The 25510-nt window shown below is 38.3% G+C and overlaps 1 protein-coding gene across 1 annotated transcript; it reads left to right on the plus strand.

The window, feature by feature from the left end:
• Positions 1–567: 567 nt before the first annotated feature.
• gsk3aa (glycogen synthase kinase 3 alpha a) lies at positions 568–24976 on the plus strand. The gene is made up of 11 exons (XM_042506227.2): positions 568–921; positions 9722–9807; positions 11261–11362; positions 11595–11678; positions 12158–12268; positions 12448–12578; positions 13832–14036; positions 14853–14948; positions 16580–16766; positions 17019–17096; positions 18982–24976. The coding sequence occupies exons 1-11, from the start codon at positions 747–749 to the stop codon at positions 19041–19043; spliced, it is 1317 nt and encodes a 438-aa protein (XP_042362161.1). The 5' UTR covers positions 568–746; the 3' UTR covers positions 19044–24976.
• Positions 24977–25510: the final 534 nt, after the last annotated feature.

Raw genomic sequence — 25510 nt, forward strand, 5'->3', positions numbered from 1 at the left:
CCAAATTCCTCAAACTTTATTGACACATTCAAGACATATACATTCAGTATTTTCAAAATAGGTTGTATAACAATATGTAATTATAAAAATAAATTCAAGTGCTAATAATATTTAGAGGAAATAAAGAAAAAGAAAAACATTTGGTGTCTGCTATGAAAATGGAATTAAACTGACATGTCTAAATCTAATATTTTTTGCCAATTTAAAATCGATATGTTTTAAATTTCCAATTGTTGTCAAGTATATTTTAAGATCAATACTGCTAAAAACATTAAAGGTAGTATTTTAGCCAAATCATTTTATGCATTTTATATATTGCCTTCAAATTACTAATCTGTGATGTAAAAATGATCTCTGAACAATTTGCAATTGACGGGGTAAACTGAGTGGGGTTTTTTTTAAGACTAAATGGTAATCCTTTCCATTTTAAAGCAATCTATATACTATTGCTCTTCCCTTGGCCTACATCCACTGTTAAGTCATTTTAAATTTGTAGTTGTTTTGATTTGTGAACGCCTTTACAGCAAACCCGAGCAACAGCTCCTTCGAACTTCATCTCCCAGGTGACATTGCGAGCGGTCTGTTTCTAGGTGTCTAGCAACAGCTATCAGCCCAGACAGCCGGCGGCAACGGGAGCGGTATTTCTCGGTGTGTCTTTCCACGATTATTCGCTGCCGGGTTTTCATAATTAATAGTCGCTTGGCTGTAAATAGTGGAAAAAACAACCCTGACCCCTGCACAGAGATATGAGCGGCAGCGGGCGGCCCAGGACCAGCTCGTTTGCTGAGCCGCCAGGTGTTCCAGGAACCGCCGCTGCGTCCACCGGATCAGCCGCTGCCGTGGGGAGCAGCACAGGAAAGTCCGGGGTCCCGCAGGCCTCCGGCAGCAGCTCGTCGGGATGCTCGAACCTGAAGCTTACTAGTAAGTTCTAATTAGCTAACAGCTTTTTATCTGACTCTGTCAATATGTTAAATTTTATTCTCTGCTTTTACCGTAAAAATATGCGCCAGTGTTAGGTGTCACAACCCGGAGGAAAGTGCTCCTGTGTGGTGGTAACCAACTTGCTAGCAGGCTAACTAGCTAGCCTGCTAATGTTAGCCACTTGTTTTGTATGTTACTAGTTCTCCATCCGGCCGATGGATGTAATCAGCCCCACTGTTGTCAAACTAAGCAGCAGTCTGGTCATCACTATAACCCAGTGTAATGACAGCAGTATGAAAGGATGATCTAAATAATTAATTTTAAATTACAAAATGAGGCTCTGCTTGATTCCTCCGTGGTCAATGTGAGTGAGCAGTAAAACGGGGCTCTGTTGTTCTTTGTGGCCAAGCCAAGACTCAAATACCCGAGCTTGACTGTTGCATTCAAGGTTCATTTTTTTGCGAGTGCGGCATCAGCTATCAGCCCGGCTCGCCTGGACAGAGGGGTCAGGGCGGAAAGTTGCCTTTTCACCAAGGTCACCTGTGGGGCAAAGACTTAGCAGCAGGTGGCCGACGCCTGGAGGATGCAAGTGATGCATATCCAGCACAAGAGCTGGGCTGTCTGCTGGATGCCAAGGAGTAGGTTTCCCCAGTCTGAGATGGAGTTATAGTATGCCTCTTCATCAACATAGTGACAGGTGTAAGCTGAGATCTGTGAGTGTGCTTGCGTGTGTTAGTCCAAACCTTATCAACCATTAGCAGGCAGTGATGTGTGACTTTGATATTAGAGCCCAAATGGGAGGTCATCTCCAGTTCAAAGCAGCGTGACCCTTGTTTTGTCACCACCCTGCCTGAAGCCCTTAAAACAGTACTTAGGGCCTGTGGGCCATATCTGGCCCCCAATAGGGTGCCAGGTGGCCCTCCAGATATTTTGTTATTCTCAGCATAAGTGAAGCGATTTGCTGTAAGAATTGTTTTTGTACTTTTAGTACACATTAGATGCTAGAGTGCATAAAACAGCATCAAAAAAGTGCCAGTGAAGGATCCCCCACACCTCTTGACAAAGGTTCTAGCTTTGCCCCTAATGTCCTAAAATCCTACAAACTTCCTTAAATCCTACAAACTACCTAAAATTCCAGAAATGTCCCACAAAAACTAGAAACATGCTAACATCCTAGAAATGTCCTATAATCCTAGAAACATTCTAAATTCCCAGAAACCTGCCAGATTCCAAGAAATGTCTGTAAATCTTAGAAACAGACTAAAATCCTAGAAACTTTCTCAAACTTTAGAGATGTCCTGGAGTCCTAGAAATGTCCTAAAATCCTGGAAGCATGTATGTGGGTGCTGTGACTTGCCCCTGGCCTTCTGTCATTCTGCAAAAGTGGCCCGAGTTGAGTTTCCCTGCCTTAAAGCCCCACAGTGTTGCCTTCAGTGGGTAAAGATACTCTGGATGGATGATTGATGGATACGCTGTCAGGTTTGTGGAGACCTGGAGGCTATTTCAAGAGGCAGGATTAACCCAGTTAGCCAGATATTTTTGAGAGAGAATGGCATTTTGAATGACTGGTAAAATTAAACTTGGACATGGAGCATTAAGGATGTTGTGTTGCCATACCAACCAGTGGTCTGTCATTATGAACAACAGTGGAGGATGTTTAATGATGAAATGTTAAGGGTCCTGTTTTTTTTGTTTTGTTTTTTTTTAATACTCCTCATACTGCAAGTCCAGAAAGTGGTATCTTGATACTTCTAGTTTGAAGGGGAACTAAGTTTGTTTACATGGGCATAAATAACCCTTTCATGATGCATTTTTCGAGTGTCTCATTTATGTGTTAAAGCATGTAAACTCATTATTCAATTAATAAGAAACACAAATGTCCTAGCTGAAGTTCTCTGAAAGAAACCAGAATATATACGGGGAATGTGAATAACCTGATTTCTCTGTTCTCATGTAAACACCATATCCTGAATATGATCATAACTAGGTAAAGCCTCATAAACGGGTTAATCATGTCCATGTAATTACACTCAGTCGGTATATATCGAATATCAGTCAAAAATTCCAGCACCGTGCCTGCCTGATTTTTCTTCTACTGTTTACTTTTGTTGTGCATTGTGCAACGCCCTCCATTGACAACACATCCTTGATAACAATAGTTCCACGCAAAACTGGTGAAAATGCGAGCTGGCTTACTGGATAGCACCAAAGATCAAAGAAACATAGCTAATGTGGTGAAAAAGGGGTGTGAGTGAATCTTAACAAAAAGATAAAGCTACTGACCAGCCACTTTGCAGGGTAGGGTGGCTATGTTTGTAACCCACCTACTTGCTGAGGTAGTTGGTTGCAATGGGCAGACCCAGCAGATATACGATGTCTGACAAATTATAGCAGCTGGTGCGAATGTCCCAGGGACGAAGAGACAAGCCCAGACATGTAGTGCCAGTGAGAGAGGCAACAATTAGATGGCAGTGTACTGGAAATATACTTGATGAACTATTTCAATGTGATGGCATTTTTTCCACTGATTATTCCACTTAAATATTTTTGCAATTTTTAGAAAATGTCATATAAAGTCAGGAATTGATGATTTTTTTGTTTTGGAGGTGGTCAACAAACAGTGAATCATTGTATCCAGAGTTTTTGGTATGTTGTTAATATATTAACACACCCAAGGGCAATTGAAAACAAGACTCACTGCAGTAAATCAGAGAACTTCACCACATCTCTGGGTAATTACCATGGCTGCTGCCTGTGACAGCGTCCAAGCAGTTGTTCCATTATTCACTGTCTGTGGAGCAGCTCCAGGATTTGTCTCCAGATGACATCATCACCACAGTCTGTCTCTTTGCTGTCTGGTTTAATTAGAAATGATCAAATTCACAAATTGAGCTATGAGTTACTGCAAAATATTATTGTCACTTTAGAGTGGATTTTCCCTTTAACAGAAGAGCAGCATTGTGGTTATCTCTTTGGGAAACACTGCAGAGACAGTTATGATATAAAAAAAACACGATAGCAATGATGATATCACAAGATTGTTGTTGTCCCAAATTACTTTATGAAAAGTAATGAACATAATTGTGATCCACTGGACAGTGTCTACATTTACATGCACACTATTTTTCTGAATATGACTAGTCTGAATTTGATGCTTGTGATTTAAACAGCATATTCATTTTAGATATTCTAAATTAGGCCTTTTTCCAAGTGCATTTTCCCATTAAGACACATGGGATATGCTGGTATTATTCTAATTTAAGAAGCATTCTTGGACATGCATACAGTGTATTTGGAATATGCATCTAAAATGTTTTTTCCATAGTTTGCAACACATGGACTATAATCTGTTTATGGTCAGCTCTGAGTTATCATAGATTCGCTCTTTACAAACCAACTCGCCAAGTTTGCAAGGCTGGTGTAGAAATGTATGTCAGAAAGAAAAGCCAACATTTCTGGTCAGAAGAAGAATAACACCTACTTTAAACATGAAAAACTTGGAATCAACTGTTTTTTGGATATGCACAACTTTGGCAACGCCGGCCTTTTCAATAAGGTGGTTGAAGGAATAACAGAGGGAGGCAGTGTTCACATGGTCCACCACTGATAGGAAACTTTCAAAAAGTCCTATTTTGAAGCAAAGAAGCAAAATGACAGAAGCGGCTCCAATTGTTCCACTTTTCAACATTTTGACAAGATAAACAATATGTTAGGGCATGCTGTTTGGAGTATGCACAGCTGCATGTAAAGGGGAATATTAGTAGAATATTCATTTTTATCAAACGACTCAGTAGGAATTTTGTCTTTTGGGGATTGAGCGCAAAAACAGGAATATTTTGTGCATGTAGCTGTAGTCAGTGACCAAAATGGTAATGGTGATATCATAAGTTTTTGTCCCCAATTGCTTTATGTAAATTGTATGTACTGTTTACTGACAGCCGTGATCATGGTCCGCTGGGAAGTCAATATTGTGTTGATTCTGTGTTTGTGGTCGAACGTCACATGAACACAATGACTTCAGAACAATAGATACTTGATAGAAACCTCAAACTTACACCAGGGGATCTCCCGATAGAGTAGGTGGCCTGGTTTGATCTTTGGAAGATCTTGCTGCATTAAACTGCATATTTATAAGGTAAACTTAATTCTTTTGAAGCTAGTTTGCTTTAAGACATGGAGTTCATGTAAGTACATTGAGGTTTTTGTGTGTGTGAAGACATTAACATAGAAAATCTGCTGGTAATGCAATTTCATTTGTGACTATACTGGGACACTAGGTCGGTTTCCATTAACACTCAAATTGCTCAAATTGAGATTGTGAATATAAAATATGCCCAATGGAAACACCTCAATTTTGAAAAAAAAACCCCTCCCATTTATCTAAAAAAAGTGTTCACGCTTGCATGAGGTTGTATTTCAGGTGATTTGATAAAGCCATATGTCACGAAACTGTAACTTTTTTTGCTTTTATGGGTCAGATGATGCTATGGCAATGGCTTGTCGGTAGGAACTGGCTCCCTCGGGCATGATGCAGCAGGCGCTACAAGAGGTGTTATTATTATTGTGTTATCACTTAACTCCTCAAAAGTTGAGCGTATCTTCTGGAAGTTTTGAATCCACAATCCCTCTGTGAAATCATGGACTATCACCTCCCAGAAATCATTCATACATGGACACTACCATGTATTAGGGGCTTGCTTTTCCATTATCGCTTGCATAACATGCCTACATCACCTTTGATTGGAAATAATGACAGCTAGTGCGGTGGCTGCAATAGATAGAAACCTGCTGACGTTTTGAACATCCATTGCCATGCTTCTTGGAATGTTTTTGTGAGAGGAGGAGTGCATAACATTGCGAGAAAAGTTGCATAACATTGCGAGAAAAGTTGCATAACATTGCAAGGAAAGTTGCGTAACATCGCTCAATGGAAACGCAGTCATCTCACAATTGTGATTTATCTACATTTTAAAACTATCACTTAATATTTGCACTAATGGAAACGCATTTTGTGTGTAAGATATGTATGTCCAAGACTTTACAGTGTCAAACTTGCCAAAATTATCTGCCGTTTTGAGTTTTAAAACACCAGATAAATAGGTATAGATGTGACAGGGTTTGAAAAGTGGCATGTTTTTAAGGGATTATTTCCTCCTGGAGTCTCGAGTTTCCCACTGTGAATGACAGGAAGCAGAGTGATACAAACACTGAAAACCAGCACAATGAAACAATGATAAAACAGACACAGTGACAAAGCCAGACTAAGACATCTTCTTTATTATGATAAATTATTATTTACCTCAGGGGATTTTTAAGCCAGTGGAAGTCATTTTTCATTCTGTAAAAAATGAATGGCAGCAAGAAACAAGGGCTGATATCTTAAGATGCCTGTACCAATGCATCAGCAAGAAAACTGCAAGAGGAGGAGCAGTTGTTATAAACGTATCCTTTAACCATCTGTCCTACTTTTAACCTGGAGCCCCGTGGGAGTGTGTATTCATGAACCCAGTCATTGAGTTAAGAGAACCCGGTGACCCGGTCACTCTGCAGGCTGCACAGTTTCAGCTGTAACAGATATCACCAGCTCGCCTGTTGGATGACCACCACACTTTGTGGCTCAGGACAGTTTACAGTGTGTGTGCGTGGAAATGGACACACAAGAACGCCAGGACATGCAGTTCTGGCTGTAAGAGGGCTATTTCAATAAGTGCATTGTCTTGTTTGGTAAACAAAGAATTAAGTATGTGGACATGGTCGTGGTGACAGTGATACAGCGCAATGACAGCTAGATGACAAAAGGCTGCTCCATTATTTAAGTAGTATAGTCAGCTGAGGATGATGAAATTTTCTTCAACTGGCAATAAATATAAATTCTTTTTGTAGTACTGTGTTGAAATAACAGAAATAAATCTGCAAATTGTAGTAATAGATGTGTAAGGTGGCAGGTTGAGCAGAAAAAAACAAATTAACCAATTTTTTATGCTTTTATCTCAAGTCACCAGACATTTCAACTCCATTCATGTTTTTCTCTTTTTTTGAAATTTCTATTGTTGCACTTTGACACTTCAAACTCTTTCAAGCCTTGACTTTTGAACAACAGCAAAAACAACAAAAGTTCTAAGCTCCTCAAATTAACACAACTTTTCCTGTAAATACAATTTACTCTAATTTCTATCAGCACCTCCAGTTAAACTGCTAGTTCAACTCTTAGCAATTGTATCTGGACTGCCGCTTTAACTGTTTTCGTGTTTTAAATGTTTTTGAAGGTTCAAAGTGTTGGCTTTTGGGCAATATATATGCAGAAATTGAATATAATATAATAAATATGTTTTCTTCAGTGTATAAATACCTGTAAATAGGAATCGTTGAATGGTATTTGTTACCTTAGAATTAGCAGTTTCAAACTATATACGGAGCGGGTCCTCATCTACGAAGATTGTCACCGCTGTGTTTTTACAGTAGTCCAGAACAGACAAACTAAGCACTTGCTCTTGATAGCTACATTTGCATGAGTCCAACAGCAACAAGACCGTCAAAACAATACAGCTTGTGCGTAAAACATTGCTTGTGCATTAAACTGCTTTATTCTGTGTTTTAACTGTTATTTTTATCTTATGGTAAATTGGTTTCAGAGAGGAAAACACCACTGCGGATAATGTGGTTTGTGGTTTAAAAAACAAAAACAAAACAAACTCCTGAACAAAGCTGAAGGAGTCCAAATCAAGAGAAGTTTCTTCTTGTTGCAAACCATAATCCACACCACTCTGTGCCACTTAATGCCCCTAAATCTTACACACATTTCCTTAAACACTGCATTTTAAGGTGCAAGCAAATGTACATTTTCTTTAGAAAAGCCTTTTCTCATTACAATTTTATCTTTTGGACTTTGAATGAATTTCTAAAGCTGCTACAAATAGACTAGTAGTCCACATTTTCTTTTCTTTTTCATGTTTTTAACCAGCAGAAATTGGCTCCTGGTCTGCACCTTAAACTCACGTCATTGGTCTGAGGACTGAAATGTATATTTGAATAAAGCCTATTTCAAGTAGGGTAAAGTATAACATTGTTGTGGTATTTTAGAGCAGAGGTATGCAAAGTGTTTTATCAGTATGATTGTGTTTAGAGGCTTCCATCAACCTGTTTGTGTTGTTAAAGCACCCTCTTTCCAACCATACACACAGTTTTGTTTTAAGGCTGCATGCAGACAGAGATTGCTTTGGGCTTTTCCACTGAATATTGGTGAGACGATTTGTGCAGTGAACACAGGAGGGCTGCCCCATAAACGTCGATGAGTTGAGTCATCAGGCGAGAAGACCCTGAGTCGACTCATATTTTGTCAGTCAGCCAGTTTAACTGTTGGCAGCTTGAGCTACTTTTGAACATGATGCTGGTACAATCTTAGCAACTGCAGAGACTTTATTTCACCATGTTTTGACCACACTTGAGATGATGAAATATGAACTGTGAAGGTTTTGAAAATGTAGGTTGTATTGAATTGTATTGAAAAAGTGTTGGAACCTAAAATATCTTGAAGATACATTTAAAAGGTCTTAAAACATCTTAAATTGTCTTAAATTCAAATTGGATGAGTCTTAAATGTTATGTCGTCACATTACCATGAACATTTTCAGCATTGGCGCTACAGGAAGCATCATTTTAACAGAATGATGATCATGTATTGCAGTGAGCTGAAATTATGTTGGAGTATAATTTGAATAAAAAAGTCTGAAAAAATGCTAGACATGTAGGAAAAGAAAAAAAATAATATGGTTCGTTGAAAAATCATTAACATTTTTTAAAAGTTTTGTCCATGAAAAAGTGTTGGAACATTATAAAATATTGCAAAGACACACTTAAAAGGCCTTAAAACATATTAAATTGTCTTAAATTCAGATTGGAGTCTTAAATGTTGTGTAGTCACATCACCATGAGAATTTTCAGCATTTGCGCTACATGAAGCATCATTTTAATAAAAGGAGAACTCTAAAGAGGAAGTGTCTTGTATGCATGCAGTACCCTTATTTTGTCCCCCTCTGCTCATTTAGATCAGTCTGCATTGTTTAACTGAGGCCCTGTTAGTTTAGTTTACTTTTAGTTTGCTTAGAGTGGTAACCATAGAGAGTATCATCAGTTTCATTTTACCCTACTGTCTATTTTGAACATCAATTCAACATCAATGTGTTAACTTGGAAGGAGTATATCTGAACTTTTGATGTCTGTTTCCGTCTTAAGGTTGGTCTTTTGGTCACTTAAAATGGCATAAGAAAGCTCTTAAAGTCTTAAATGTCACTTGTTTACACATGTAGACACTATGGATTTAACAAATGAATCCTCGTATGAAAAGCTGCTATCACTCAAAACAGTTTGTCAGGACAGAGAAAGTGTTTGGCCTATTTTGGGTTCATTCCCAGTTTAATTAGTCACAGTGTCTTGAATATGAACTCTGCCTTTCCTCTCTACTTCCTCAGAGGCTTCGTAAAGTTGACATCCATTCACTCCGTTGTCATTAACCTAAATATTCAGACGGGCAGCAGAGAGACGGCCCAGATGTTAAGTCAGGCTGCAGCGAGTTGAATGTCAAGGGCTACTGTTGTGGTTACGGCGTGAAGCGGTTTCATATCATTACCTCTTGTAGAAATAGCCAGAGGGACCACAGCACATTTTAATCCTTTTTATTACTTCAGTTTTAGCACAATAAGGCAATTAACAGATTACCTGCGATTACGTCTTCTAATTCATAATATTAAAATCTTATGTCCCCGCTGGCCTCATGTTGACCCTGTTTCCTATTGTTTCCTAGGAGACAGCGGGAAGGTGACGACAGTTGTGGCCACACCAGGTCAGGGACCAGACCGCCCACAGGAAGTCTCTTACACTGACATCAAGGTGAGACGCAACTAAAATCAAGACCCCACAGTGACATCAGCATGACATCTGTCCTTTCTCACCTCCTCTGCTTCTGTGTCAAAGACTTTAATCACCTCGTTACACAAAATGACTGCAATATATCTGGCTAAACTTGATAAGATTGTTGATCAATAGCAGGGGCTCCATTATTACTTTGCCAGGTGCTGATATTTATGGCTTTCAGTGCCAAATTAATGCTGACTTTCTGTTTGCTGTCTTGTCATGTGACATAATTGTGTCAGTTGGAGGCCAATGACATTACATGGGATGAGATTGGTGTTGGAGACTTGTTCGTACCTAGGCAGGCCCTTCTGTTGGTTTTTCTTTTATCACTTCTAAGAATAATTAATCTCTTTAATAGTGTGTTAACGTGCATTTGTCACACTTTTTATCTCAAAGGTAATGGTCTTATTATACTGCCTTATCAGAAATATTCCAGGTCTCCAATGTCTGCAGCAGTAGTTGAATGTTATCAAGGTATCTTATAAAACTCAACTGAAATATTTTGTTGGAATGTATACGTTTTTTAATAATCTTAAAGATAAAACTGCGATCACATTGGGCCTCATTTACCAATATCTTCCCACATGTTTAATGTTTATGTACTTGTTTTTCATGTATTCTTGAACTGCAGACTCGCCCGCGCCTGTATTCATAAAGCTACAAAGTCTGTTGTCCTCATAATTTAAAAGAAGAAGAAAAGTTGAGAGAATGAGGTCAAGAATGCCCTGTTGCACTGCTGTGCTAAACCCAGCGTGTTATTTCTCTTGACTAGTACCCTTTTCCCGCCAAAAGTAGTGCAGGCATGCATGTTTTTCAAACATGGGTCAACCCAGTAAATCTAGGCAAAAGATTGCATTCCCATTGCCAGTAAACAAACTGCTGCAAGCACGTAAGGAATACCTTTTGATAAAAATGAGTCTTCAAAAGGGCTTTAAAAGAGGGCAGTGATGTGGCAAGCCGGAGTTCAATAACAAATTATAGTTAATAACCAATTATTCTGACAATGACAGACATGCCAGCACTCAAATGTGCATAAGAGTGCACTTGAGCATGCAAAGATTCTATTTTTTATCTTAGTACAAATCCCAAAAATGAAAATATCGATGAATGTCAGAATCTTTATAAAAACTGCATAGATTATGAGTATAAAGTTTTTCTGAAGAAAGGATGCCATACGAGGCCCTATCAGCTATCAGTGTGTAAAATTGCTATTTTATTTATAATTCAACAACTAGAATTCAAGTTGTTATTAGTTTTAACGTTAATAAGCCAATTACTTCCTAATTTTCTGTATTTGTCGTTTGTTCTATTCAATGTCAGATAATCATTTAAAATGCTCACCACAGTTTCTGTGTGCCAAAGGTGATGTCTTTCAATTGCTTGTTCTGTTTTATCTGAAACCCCAACGTCTCCTTTTTTGTGAAAATAGGTGATCGGCAATGGGTCATTTGGTGTCGTGTACCAAGCTCGCCTCATCGACAGCCAAGAGATGGTGGCCATTAAGAAGGTTCTGCAGGATAAGAGGTTCAAGGTAGGACTGTAATAATTTCTCCACGTACTCTCTTGTGTTTTGGGGTCAGATGTTTTCTCCCACGTGTTTTATTTGTCACACACTTAAAGTAGTAATGGGTCTTACTATAAATGAGCTTGGTGTTTGCTCTGTGTACACAAGGTTTCTCTTTTCTCTGTCATTTATAATTCTTCTCATGCCTGGTTTGTTTTCTTGATTTCCCACCATCACTTGTGTTTTCATGTCTTTGCAGAATCGGGAACTACAGATCATGAGGAAGCTTGACCACTGCAACATTGTCAGACTACGTTACTTCTTCTACTCCAGTGGAGAGAAGGTGCAGCTTATGTTTTATTTATTTTTTTTCTCAACTGTTCTTGTAGAAAAGTCTTAACTCTGTTTTTGGTCGAAAAAACTTTTGCTTGGTCACCATATTCTCACACTCTTATCTCAAAGTGCCACAGTTTCAGGAGATTACATTAAAACACAGGAAATGATGTACGCACATAAAACACAAGATTGCGCGCATGTATCTTAAAAAGAAAAACCCCAGCCCTAAAAAAGGGAAGCAATCCATTTCTTTGACTGATAAGTATAGAAACACTTCTGAGAAGTAAATTACCGGAAATTAGATTCTGTTTCCATGTTCCTTTTTTAAATTTTAAATAATAAGGATGAAAAAGAAAGATTCAACTTGTAAATCAATATGACAGTTTGTTGTGCATGTATTCCTATAACATTGGTGGTCACAGCTCTCAAAATCATGCATATTTTAAACATGATGATCTCTGTCTGTCTGCGTTCTGTGCCGTACAGAAAGATGAAGTGTATCTCAACCTGGTGCTGGACTTTGTCCCTGAGACCGTCTACAGGGTTGCCAGGCATTTTAACAAGGCCAAGAGCATCATTCCTATCATATATGTGAAGGTACATTTCTGCTTTTTCCCACCCAGACATTTCTGTGTTGTCTAAGATAATACGATGTTTGTGCAAGTTTTTAGAATTTGTTGTTTGTCCAATCTGAAACTCAAACTCAGTAATACCATGCATGTTCTGTTTGTTTCCATTTTAACAGCGTGTTGTTTCCTGTGTTGTGACCTCCTCAGGTGTACATGTACCAGTTGTTTCGCAGTCTGGCTTATATCCATTCCCAGGGCGTGTGTCACAGAGACATCAAGCCTCAAAACCTGCTCGTCGACCCAGAAACTGCCATCCTCAAGCTGTGTGACTTTGGCAGGTGAGCTGCATGAACAGATGGAAGAAGGATTTTAACACCAGAAAAATTTAAGAGATGCAGCATGTTTTTTATGTGCAGAAAGAACAGATTTAATCTGATCTGTATTTGTTCTCCAAAGCGGTTTTCAGTATGTGACATTTCAGATAACGTGTGAGGGCTTAGACATGAATTAACCATTTCATGCATAATGGGACCGTGTTCTAGGTCTTCACAGGTCCAAAATGATGATCAATAATTAAAAATATATAAACTGACCCGTTTGTGCGCAAGATATAACAGACCTGACACAACAGATGCCCAAAGCAAGAGAGACTCGGGTGTGCTTGATGGACCAGACAAACCCGATAAATAAACTTTAGACTAAAAATACCATTATTTTGTCGTTGTGAGCTGAACCTGGCTGCCAGAATCCAGTTTACGATGGTTCTTTGAGGCTAAGATTGTCCATAAAAATATAAATGTTGAAACTTTTGTAAAAATGGTTAGATTCTTCACAATTTAATAGTTCAATTCATTATAAGGAAACTTTAAGAACCAAAGTATAATTAATTCAGATTTATCAACATGTTAAACCGAAGGGAGACGAAAAAAAGTGGTGACACCCTAACTTTGAAGCGCTCATTAAGTCTGAATATGTGTCCATCCTTGGATTATTTATATTCCTTTAGTCTGAAAGGGTCCACTGATCAAAAGAATCAAAGCAATTTTTCGTAAAATCAATCTAAGTTTTGAGTACTCTCTGACTCACAATCCATCTTTGCTCCGTTTGTTTAGGGGGTTTTGTGTTTTCACCTTGCTTTTGCTCTTTTAATCAGTGTTAAGTGAACCTTGTCATCATGTTGAGTTGCACTTACACACTTTTATCTCTTGATCAGCGCTGATCACAGATCCTCTCTGATTCACTCAGGTATTATACACGATGATAAACAGCCCCGGGACCCGTGACAATAGAATGAGACCTAACCTGGACCTGATTAATCCCAATAAAACGTGGAGTCAAACCCGTTAGGTCAAATCCCAGGTTAGGTCTCAGGTCCCAGGGTCTTGGTAGGCTGTTGGAGACCTCACTGTATTCAGTATCGCAGACCTACTTTTTTAAAATCTCTAGTCTTTTGGGCAAGAAATAACCCCACAAGTTTTAATAACTATTTTCTCCAAAATACGTCACACTCGTCTGCTCATGACCATCCCCTTGGACCGCTTTCTTTACTGCAATTTAAACCATTTAAATGTGATTCCTTGTGTTTCCCCAGCGCCAAGCAACTGGTCCGCGGTGAACCCAATGTATCGTATATCTGCTCACGGTATTATCGTGCCCCCGAGCTCATTTTCGGTGCCACAGACTACACGGCGAACATTGACATCTGGTCAGCAGGCTGCGTGCTGGCGGAGCTGCTGCTCGGACAGCCCATCTTCCCCGGTGACAGTGGGGTGGACCAGCTCGTAGAGATTATCAAGGTGAGTGTGTTTCTCAGGTATCAGCAGGCGGGTTTCCATTAACTCCTTAAATTGTGTAAATTAAAATTGCAAATATAAAGTACGCCTAATGAAAAAACTCCCATTTATCACAAAAACGTTTTTATGCTCGCATGAGGTGGTATTTCAGGCGATTCAAAAAAGCCATATTTTGCAAAACTGCAATGGAAACACTTTTTTGCTTTTAGGTTGCCTGATGCTATGGCTATGTGCTTGTCAGTAGGAACTGGCTCCCTCATGATGCAGCAGGCGCTATAAGAGGTGCTTTTGCATCTCATGACTTTTCAGAAGTTGAGCAGATCATTCGGAAGTTTTGAATGCACAATTCCTCTGTGAAATCATCGACTATCACCTCCCAGAAATCCCTCATACGTTGTCGCTCCCACGTATAAGGGGCTCGCCTTTCCATTATTGCTCGCATGACACACCTAAGTAGCCTTCGATTGGAAATAATGGTGGCTGCAATTGAAATAAACCTGCAAATGTTTTGAACATCCATCGCCATGCTTCTTGGAATTTTAATCGCAAGGGGAGAAGTCGCATAACATCACTAAATGGAAGCGCAGTCATCTCACAGTTTACCCGCCTAGTGTGCTGCTGGACTGATCGTAGGGCTGCTTTTAATTCCAGTTTTCAGTGTAGGAAATCACAGTGGGAAACTTGGTGTGTACATGTGGGCATGCTTATTTATTATTTTGTGTTGGTATCAATAATGACTGCAGATATAATAACAGTCAATCACGCACTTAAATAAAGTGTACAGAATCCTGCTCATACTCCTCCTAAATCTGTTCTCAGGTGCTAGGAACCCCAACAAGGGAACAAATCCGAGAAATGAACCCAAACTACACAGAATTCAAGTTCCCTCAGATCAAAGCTCATCCATGGACCAAGGTAAGGAAATAATTAATATACCATTAGGGCAGTGGATATTCACCAGGCCTGTCTGGTGAAGGCATGTATAGAGCTGTCCACTCATGATCGGATCACCTGAGAATCATGTCAGTATCAGGTAGAAACAGACTCAAAGTCCTGTATTTGTGAAGAAGAATCTGTAAACATTGAGAAAATGTTGGTGTATGAAAGCTTTTTTTTAACAATGTATTTATTTGTTTTTCAGTTATAACAGATATTACATATAAATGATAGTCTTGGCAGCAGATATGGTATACCATAAAATGAAAAGGCAAAACAAAAAAAAAAACAGCATCAATAAAAAAAAGATAAGATAAAATAATTAAAAGTTTAAGAAAAAATTAAAGCAGAGGCGATAAAAACATGTTACAGTAGTTACAAGTTGTTGTTTATGACTATTATTTTCTTTCTGATTTCTGTGACATTTTACTTATGTTATGAGACATAATTTGTACATCTGTCTGTGGACAAACTCTATATCTATATAGCCGATATACAAAGGCATTTGAGACATTTCACCAGTTTATCAGAGCAAAAGAAGAGAATACCCATGGACGCGTTGTTGCCCACATGGTCTATTTAAATCTGCGAGTCGAAGTGCTTCCGTGCCCTCCTTCTGCGAGTCGATTAACCCTGTGACACCTTAAGAGTACAGAAACAACATAAAACCAAGAGAATTGGCCCTTTAACATTTACTACAAAGTGGAAAGCTTTCTACTCCAAAAACTGCCTGTAACTGCTTTTTTTTAGCTGCAGATCTCTCTAAGGGTTTTCTTTCTACCTACACTTAAACTTTTAAAATAAAACAATGAAAATAGAGCACAAGAGTGTCCTGCTAACCTCGAGGAGATAAACAGTTGTATAATTCAGCTAGCCATTTCATTTTTTAGGCTCTTCATATCAATCATAGTGGGTGTTTTTCTCTTGGAAAAAAACAGTTATTGATTATTTAGAAATTGACAAACTCCACAGTGCTGTAAAAAAAGGTTTTGCACCTTCATACTTCTCCAATGATTTATCTGAAAAAGAAATGGCTCAAAACTTTTTTTTTATGGCCTTGTGTATAATTAATTCACCATTTTTTCAACATCATTATTGTATATTTCTTTTACATGCCTTATACTTGTTTTATTGTTTATATATCTTGCTTTTATTAAGAGTATTTTTCTTTTTTCAACCTTTAGGATTTTATTATGTTATTGTTTTTATGCCTTGTGTCTCCTTGTTTTTATACACGTTGAGCTTTTTTTAAATTATTTTTATTGTTACATTAATGCTAGTTAATAGAATAATTGTCTCGTTTGGATGGCATTTTTGGCAGATATTTGAACTTAAAGGTACATTTGTTAGGATAGTCTGTTGCTGTCTGTAAACACACTCGTCCACAGAAGATAAAGTAAGAGCCAACCCCAGATTCGCTCTGGTGAGTTTTGCCTCACCTCATCCATAAATGCCCCGAACACAAAAAAAGAGAAAATGCAGGCAGAGGACAGAGTCTCTGCAGCTATATGCAGTCATATGTGATGATTGAGAGGGATTACTTGTGTATGAGTCTATATATTTTTCTTTTTAGGAAAATTGTCCGTCTTTAAATTCTTGTTGTTCTTCAGGTGTTTAAACCTCGCACCCCTCCAGAAGCCATCGCTCTTTGCTCACGGCTGCTGGAGTACACACCGGCCTCACGGTTCTCCCCACTAGAGGCCTGTTCGCACGCCTTCTTCGACGAGCTTCGACAGCCGAACACACGACTGCCCAGCGGCCGAGAACTGCCAATGCTATTTAACTTCAGCACCACAGGTACGTACAGACTGAAACTCACTTTTATTATTTTTTTTTTAAGCTGAATTTCAGCACCACGATAATCTGTTGTCTTTAAGAGTCATCACCATCTGTTTAGTACATTCAGGTGTTGTTTCTTGTTTTGTTTTGGGTCAATGCTGCGACCTCAGAGGAGGGGCAATTAACACAATGTGCACTATCCTGTTGTTATGAGACAATGTCCTCTTTATGTATGACTCATTAATTAAAACCTCTTTTTATTTTATGCAGAGCTGTCCATCCAGCCCCAGCTGAACTCAACCCTCATTCCTCCTCACGCTCGCTCACATACAGCTGCTTCCGCCCACGGTGGGAAACTCTTACGTTAAAGTTATTGTCATTTTGTAAATTTTAAATGTTAATATCATGGTTTTGTGTTGGCTGAAAAAAATGTGTTAAAGTAGTGTTTAAAATGAATACTAAAAAAAGCAATAACAAACAAACAAAAACAATATTGAATTAAATTGTTAACATTATGTACTCAGTTCTAATTAGCTAGTGAATGGAACAATTTATTTATTTTTTTCTATTTTATTTGTTTTACCTGGTGCTACATTGTCTCAATTTTAGTTTTGGTTCTGAAGTCCTGCAGGATTATTCTGGCTTGGAAAATACATAATGGAAAATCATTTAAAATACAATTTTCACCCATGGGAAACTGCTCTGTTGAGTACATAGAATAAATATCCTTACAATTAGGATTGGATCCCTTCACAGTGATTAAACAGCAAATCACCAAAGGTATGAGGTCAGTTATGTGACATGAAAGATTGATTTTATTTATTCTATTTTAAAGTGTTTTTTTTAATGTAGTTAGCAGTATTGTAATTGTATTTTAGTTGTAACTAGAGTAATGGGTGTTTTTTGACACCAGATGGCAGTATTGTATATGAAACCTGATTTTGACATGAATGGATTAGGTGTGAAATACTTGTCTCTTATTCAGATGAGACAGATTTCAGAATGCACACATTGTCGAGTAACAGGTATATAAATATGTACTGTTAGAATTGAAAACCCTTTTTCCACACCCCTTTTTTTTTGGAAAGATTTGCAACACTTTTAGATTTCATCAATCAAAAGATAAGATAGTTCTCATATCTGAAACATTTTCTCTTATAAAAGGGAAACATGAAATGTTATTCTGAAAGTTTAACGATAATAATACGTCACCCCCCTTTTTAAAAATCAATCAGCGGTGAATGCATCAAAAATGAAGAAAATTCTTAATGATTGAAGTTACAGGGGTTCGTGTTTCACAACAACAAAACTATACCACAACATCTGTTTTCAAATTTACACAACTCATGCATTAAAATCCAAGTCTCATTTATCCAGTCATATGTTCAGTACTTCCCAAAAAGACAGCCCCTTTATCGGCGGGGAACTGAATGTAAAGTGAAACTTATCTACGCTCTCTCCATAGCCAGACTCCATCGACAAAAAGCGTAATTTTACCTGAAAATGAGCACTGGAGCTGCTGGTGTACTGCTGCCTTGATCTGTCAATTTATTTGTGTTATTATGTGACTTCAGGGAATTTAAGCTAACCCTTTAAAACACCAAAATTACACAATAACCTAAACTAACTGCTCGAGGCAATGATAGATCAATGCCTCTTGTGTTCTGTGAGATAAAATTACTGTTTTTGTCGATGGAGTCTAGTTTCTAAGAGAGCTTTTGACTTTTAGATCAGTTCCCCTGTCTGTTTTGGAACTGCTGAGCATACGACTGGGTAAATTAGCTTGGATTTTACTGCATGAGATTGTGAGAGTTTGTAAACAGATATTTTGATACAGTTTTGCTGTTGTTAAACATGATTGACTGATGAATTCATGTAGGATTTTCTCTGTTTTTGGATTCCTCCTTCATCAGAGGCATGCAAGAAAAGGTTTTTTTCGCAGATTCATCCTAAGACGGGGAGTAATTGATATACATATCAGTCATTAGGGTGATGAAGTATTCTTTTGAATTCCGCATTTTATTTTTCAGTTTCAGCAATGAGCCCAAAACCACAATACATCTATCCGTCCACTCAGTATGAATATCTGATGCTGTGAATTTGTCTATTTCTTAACTGCCCCCAGCTTTTCAAGCCCATTACCAGAAAACAGCATTATCTTATAAAACTACCTTTTTGTGTCAGACTGTGAGTTTACCGTTGACTGTGTTTTGTTTCCTCTTGTGTCCTTCAGATGGTACCGGTTCAGATTCATCTCAACACAGTTCAGTACCAGGATCTCTTAACAGCATCTGAAGCAGCTTCTCACCTGCCTGCCTGCAAGCCTCTCTCTCTCTCTCTCTCTCTCTCTCTCTCTCTCTCTCTCTCTCTCTCTCTCTCTCTCTCTCTCAAACACTCACACTCACACACACACACACACACACACACACACACACACACACACACACACACTACTGCTTTCCTCCATGCTGCTTGCTCTCCTCTTAGATGATCTGTTTTGTACAGTATACGCATTGAACAAACTAAACATTAGTTCTTTAGCTGCCAGGGTTGAAACTACGGCAGGTGATTGTTAAAACACACACACACACGTACACACAGAGTCGTCTCGCTGCTGCTTGGGTGGTCAGTGAAGGTTCAATAGTCGGGGCTGGTCCTCTGTATTATAACTTTTTCTTTTTTTTAAATCAACATTTTTTCCTTCTTTATATTTGTGTTTATTTATTTGACTAATTGAAAGCATCGTGTGGTCACAAAACATTTGGTCCCTAGGGTTTGGTTTTTTTCCAGATTATTTTTTTATTCGTCAGTGTTTCTGCATCCCTGTTAGTGCGGGGTGAACTGTACACTGCCTGACCAGAAGATCATGACTGGCCTCAAACTGGTCCATCAGGGTAAAGGATGTTTTATTCAACTCAGGGCAGGAGAGAGTATGCAGGGACTAATAATTTCCTTAATCCTCCAGCCATTTGTTTTGCCAATCCAGCCTGATGTTTAGGTTTAAATTAAACCATCACATCTTGTTTATTTACCCGCTTTGATGGCGGGTGGAGTAGAAAACCTCATCAGCACCAGGTAGCAGTTATCAGTGTTTGGTTGGAGGTGTACTGGATTGCCCCTTACCTGAATCATGCTCAGTGGCTGCATTTATACACATCTCATATTCATTTCTGTTTGTTCCCTGTTTTAGAGAGTTTTGTTCGGTATAAGAGGGAAATGTTCCTATTAAAAAACCTTTCTCCACAATTCCACAGTCGTAGGTTAAGATGGTTAAGAATAATCATGGATTAAGGCTCATTTTAGCTTTTGTTTTTTTTTTTACTTTCCACATCCAGGAGGGCACAGCGATTAACTTATCGAAAAGACAATTTTAGCCCAAGGAAATATTCCTCAACTCCTGCTCTTCTGCATCAATTCAAAACATTGTTTAGATCTGTAAATGTCAAGTCGTAAAGAAAGTGTGAATGTGCTACTCAGCAAAAGCAGATCTAGAAAATGAGCCTTTAGAAATGAACAAATTAGAATCGTATTAGTGCGACTAGTAGTTCGTTACTGGACGCTCACAGTGCACTGCTTGTTCTGTGTCCTGCCAACAAGTAGTTAGTTGTGTTCACCTGAAAATCAGTTGAAAACCAGCAGTGCTCACTCATTGCAGCATTACAAAGCGGAGGAAGAAGCTATTCAAATAAACTAAAGATCACGACATCAACATTTTTCTTAAAGAAAGGAATTTATTTGCAGAAGAAAACCAAAGTTATGCCCCAAAAGAAAAAGAAACCAGAAAGCTCACTGGTTTCATTCATGCTAAAAAATGTCAGTGAGTGTAGTTTACTGTGAACGCCTGAGTTCAGAAATGTCTTAAAAGGACAGTCCACCTCCAAATCGAAAAATACATATTTTTTCTCTGACTGCTATTTATCAGTCTAGATTATTTTGGTATGAGTTGCTGAGTGTTGGATATCAGTCATAGAGATGTCTGCCTTCTCTCCAAAATAATGAAACTGGATGGTTCTTGCCTTGTGGTGGTCGAAACACCAAAACAATACATTTGAAAAACTCAACAGCAGTGTCTCATTCCAGAAATCATGACCGCTGACTCAAGATAATCCACAGACCTTGTTGTGAGCAGTTTCATGTAGGAACTATTTCCTTTCAACTGAACTACACCCACTAACCGTATGACAGCGCAGAAGGAAGTGCACATCTACTGCTAGCTCACCCAGCACCACTCAGCGTAGCTAACGTTGCAGCGTAGCTGATAAGGACGCCATTAATGTTTACATCTCGCGACTCATGTCATGAGCACGAGCCCCGATCCATGAGTAAATGCGTGCTTCCTTCTTTTTTTTAGACCCAGCAGAATTAAGTTTCACTTTCAATACACCTGACGTTCTGCTGCTCCATCTGTGCCCAGAGTACACTCTGCGCTCTGACAATGTGGTGCTATAAATAACCAAATGTTGTATGTATTTTAGTAGCCCTCACAATTACAGGTCCAGCTACAAAAATAGAGAATCTATTTGTGGTGACAGATGTTTTAATCGTGGCGGGCTGCAACACATAAATGAATGTTTGGGAAACCCTGATGTAGATTAAAAAATAACTCCACAGATCAAAGGAAAAATAAGTATTTTTAGATTTAGAGGTGAACTGTCCCTTTAAAGGTGTGTTCCACTGAAATTGGCTGGAATTCTTCTTTTTATTATTTATAGTAAAAGAAAATAATCTTTTGTCTTTCATTAATAGCTTTCAAAACAGGAGAAAAAAATAATAAGAAGTGAAAATGTTAAAATTCAAGCAGCTAACTGCTTTGAAAAAGTCAAGAATTTTTTAAAGACAAATTATGCATTTTAAAGCTTTGAAAAGTATTTAAATGTGGAAAATATAGTTACTTGATGGCTCCCCTTTACAATTCTGCTTACATGTCTTTTGACGTGTATTTAAACAGAAAACAAGCTGGTTTTGCTAGTCTTAAAATCTTTTAATTTCACAATATTCTACAGACCTCTCGCTAAAAAACTCGTATAATCCCTTTAAAAATATTAGCAGATTAAACACAAATGCTGTTAATCAAAAAGTCACTTTTGGTGGGATTCCCTAAGTTAAAAGATCATTCTTGTCCCAGTGTTAATGTAGAAAAAATGCTTTTGACTCCAAGAGCAGCGTGAATGTTGGTCCTCTTGTTGATTAAATGCAGAAGATGGAAAATTTAGTGTTTTATTAAACTCGATGGTGGTGGGGGGCGGGGGACACTTCATGTAAACTAATTTATTTATTTGTTTTTGTGATGAGAGGTGGACATCAGTTAGTATAAGAGGACTTTGTTATTGTCAAGGCTTCTTAAGGAAGCCGTGGAAATAAGTGAAAAGTTCACAGTTTTAAGAAGCAGAAGAAAAATAACAGGTGAATGGACGGCTTAATGTGAATAATAGTTGAATTTTCAAGCAGGGGAGTTCCTGTTAGGTGACTGTGTGTTTGTGTGCCCCTTTTGCTTCTATCTTTGTGAGGACCAATTTGAGATTTACCCCCGTAAGATTCAGAAAAAAAGACGTTTGAGGGTCATGGGTCAGAGAATGTATTATCATCGTCCTCTCAAGCGTAGAATTGCACGTGTGTCTGACCATGTTCCAACCTGCAGTCTGAACAGCCAGTGTTTTAGGGGTTAGATCAGTCAACAATACAGATTTTTAGTCAGCAGTACAGACCACTTGAAAGTTTGTAGTATAGTATATTTGATACTATTGTTCCATGCCTCCACCTGCTGTTTTTAAACTCTTTTCTTTTTTAAAATATGAGTGAAGATGCTTTTTTTAAAATCCCGCCACATTCGGCACATTCACATTGATTTTATATGAGGAGAGTGGAGAGCATTTCTCTGTCCTCCCCACTAACCTGCCGTCCTATTGGTTACTCATTCTGCTTTCTTTGCTGAAGAGTCCAACCAGCATGTTTGATAAACTCCGCGGGGGGCGTCACGCTCAGAGCTGCCAGACTCTCTGCGGCTATGAAAAGTTGTGATCTCCCCTCCAACCAAGAGGTGTCAAACATGACTGATTCTTCTCTTCCTATAATCTCAGAAGCCATTTTAAACCCTCACTCTCCTTCTTTTATCGCACGTGTAAATATCACTGATTTTTATTTTTCCTTTTTACTTTTTATTACAGAGTTGTTTATATCTTATTGCCCCCTCCTCATCCCGTCGATAAAGCAGTCTTAGTTTGTGCATTTTTGTAAATAAGTTTCTTTTTTTCACAATTCAAAATGTAAATACAGCAAAGGGAAAAAAATCGGCCTACTCCTCATGTTTGTTGATGATCTTTCTCTCTCGTTCTCCATCTTGTAGTCCGGTGAAAAATTGTAAACGTGGCTTTTAACAAACATCAGCTGTCCTCTCAGTTTTAACCATCTTACTGCTGAATGACTGTTTTTCGGGTTCTGTTCCAAAATGCGTCTTTGTCAGTAGAAAATCTGATCACCTTAAAGTTTATGTGACCTTTCTAAAATCTAAAGAACAGAGGCACCAGCTTTTCTGTATCTACTTTTAATCTCTACAGTGTAATAAATGCAACAGTGTTTTTTATTTACTTTTTAATGTTTCAATTTTAAAGAGCCAGGTTTTTTTGTCATAAAGCTTTTGAATCCACAATTTCTCTGTGAAATTGTAGACTTATCATCTCCCGAAATCCCTCATATGTGGCCACTCCCGCGTATAAGGGGCTCGCCTTTCCATTTGTCCACTCTGATTCACCTTCGATTAGAAATAATGACGGCTAGTGCGGCTGCAATAGAAATAAACCTGCTAATGTTTTGAACATCCAACGCCATGCTTCTTGAAATGTCATCGTGAGAGGAGACGTTACGTAATGTCACTAAATGGAAATGCAGTCGTCTTGCAATTGTGTTTATCGACCTATCGAAAATATCGCTTAAGTTCTGTGCAAATCTGTAATGGAAACCGTTGAATATGAATTATGAGTTCCGTACTGTCGCTTTGATAAAAGTTGCATGTAACGGACTCAAAAGTTACATTGAACAGGCTGCAGATTTTCCACAAGAGGGAGCTGTTCAGTCATTGTTTGACAAATCCTGAACATGCTGATTACAGTTTAAAAATTTTGATTTTTTTTATGTACCTTTCAAGCTTCCTTCTATCGTGTTGGCCTCTTTAAAATACTTCCTCCTGCCTGTAAAGAGGAGGACACACTAAAAGAGATCTGAACCTTGTTGCTGAAAATATGATCCAGTTGACAAAACATTTTTTGCAGATATGAACTAATAAAGCTCAAAAACACCCTAAAACAGCAGATTTAGGAAGGAAAAAGCCTCATAGGACTTTTTCATTTTTAAACCTCAAGTCTTTAAAATGACGTCAAGGCGCTTTTATCAGATTTCATGCAACTCTTCTAGAGCCACGACAGACTTTACACAACTTTTGACATTTGCAGTGAGGTTGCGAGTCTGAAGACCGAGAAATGTCATATGTTGCAGAATGTTGAGGCATATTGTGATTTGTCATTTTGGGTTTTATAAGTAAAATCGAATTAAATAGTTCTCCCCTAAACCTGAAAACAGACTGTGATATATGAAATCGCTGTTTTCTCTTCTAGTTTGTTTTTCTCATTTTGGAACAGAACTTTGTGTGTTGTGACAGGTTGCAGAGTATTATTACTGTGCAGTATTGAGACAAAATGTTTTAGCTATAGACTTGGAGAAAGCACCGCTTCATGTCTGACTTGATCTCAACATTATTTAGTTGAAATCACATCATGACGTGAGCTCATGTTGTGCTCAACACGGGCATTTTGTGTTACAGAATCGCTGCTAATGATCACAAGATGGCAAAGAAAGACATTTGCACTGTGACTGCAGATGGAGCGGCCTATCAGCGTGTTTACGTGTGTATCGACTGACTGTTTCAAGTAAACTGAATCTCAGAAATTGCTCTTTGTGTTTTTAAATCATCTTAAATCTCAGTTTTGTCAGCACTACCTTCTTTGTGTAACTGAGGGGGATCACTGCATCTCTTTATAATCTGTAACTTTTGGTTAATTTTTGATTTTTTACTTTGATGCCGTTAACGCTGATGTCATTCTGATTCGGTGGAATGATGTTTTAGAGTGATGGAGGGATATTCTGAGAAAGAGAGAGAAAGAAACACAAACCTGTCTGTCTCTGTTCTGTGTATGTATGATATGGACTCATTTACTGTAATAAAGTGATGAAACTGTTTAGTCTGGGTGCACCGTTTCTCTTTCAAAGCCGGTTCCTATTGAGAGGTTTGAAACTTGATTTAAAGCTACAGTTTGTCATATCTGTCACTATGTCCTGACAGTAGTACATGAGGCAGGTAACTGAAAAATGTCTCCTCGTAGTGCTTCTAATGGAATTTGCAAGAATCCATCACGCCTGGACAACTAATCAGAGCCGAGACGTTGTAAAGACAGCTGTCAACCATGTCATTCACTGCTCCTGAGCAGCAGTCAAACAATCTAACAAGGCAGCGATGATCAAATGCGAATCAAGGTTCTGTTACTGCATTGCTTAGGGTTTGAGGACAATTCTAGGATTTAGGACATTTCAAGGACTTGAAGGATGCATTTCTTGGATTTTACCACATTTTGAGGGTTTTAGCACGTTTTTAGGATTTTAGGACATTTTTGGAAGTTTGGCACATTTCTAGGATTTGAGGGCATTTCTTGGACTTTAGAATGTTTTGAGGATTTTAGGACATTTCTCGACATTTCTCCACTGGTCTTTTGTAG

The sequence above is a fragment of the Plectropomus leopardus genome, chromosome 17 (assembly GCF_026936395.1).
Source record: "Plectropomus leopardus strain MGB_pleo_1.0 chromosome 17, ASM2693639v1, whole genome shotgun sequence".
NCBI lineage: Eukaryota > Metazoa > Chordata > Actinopteri > Perciformes > Serranidae > Plectropomus > Plectropomus leopardus.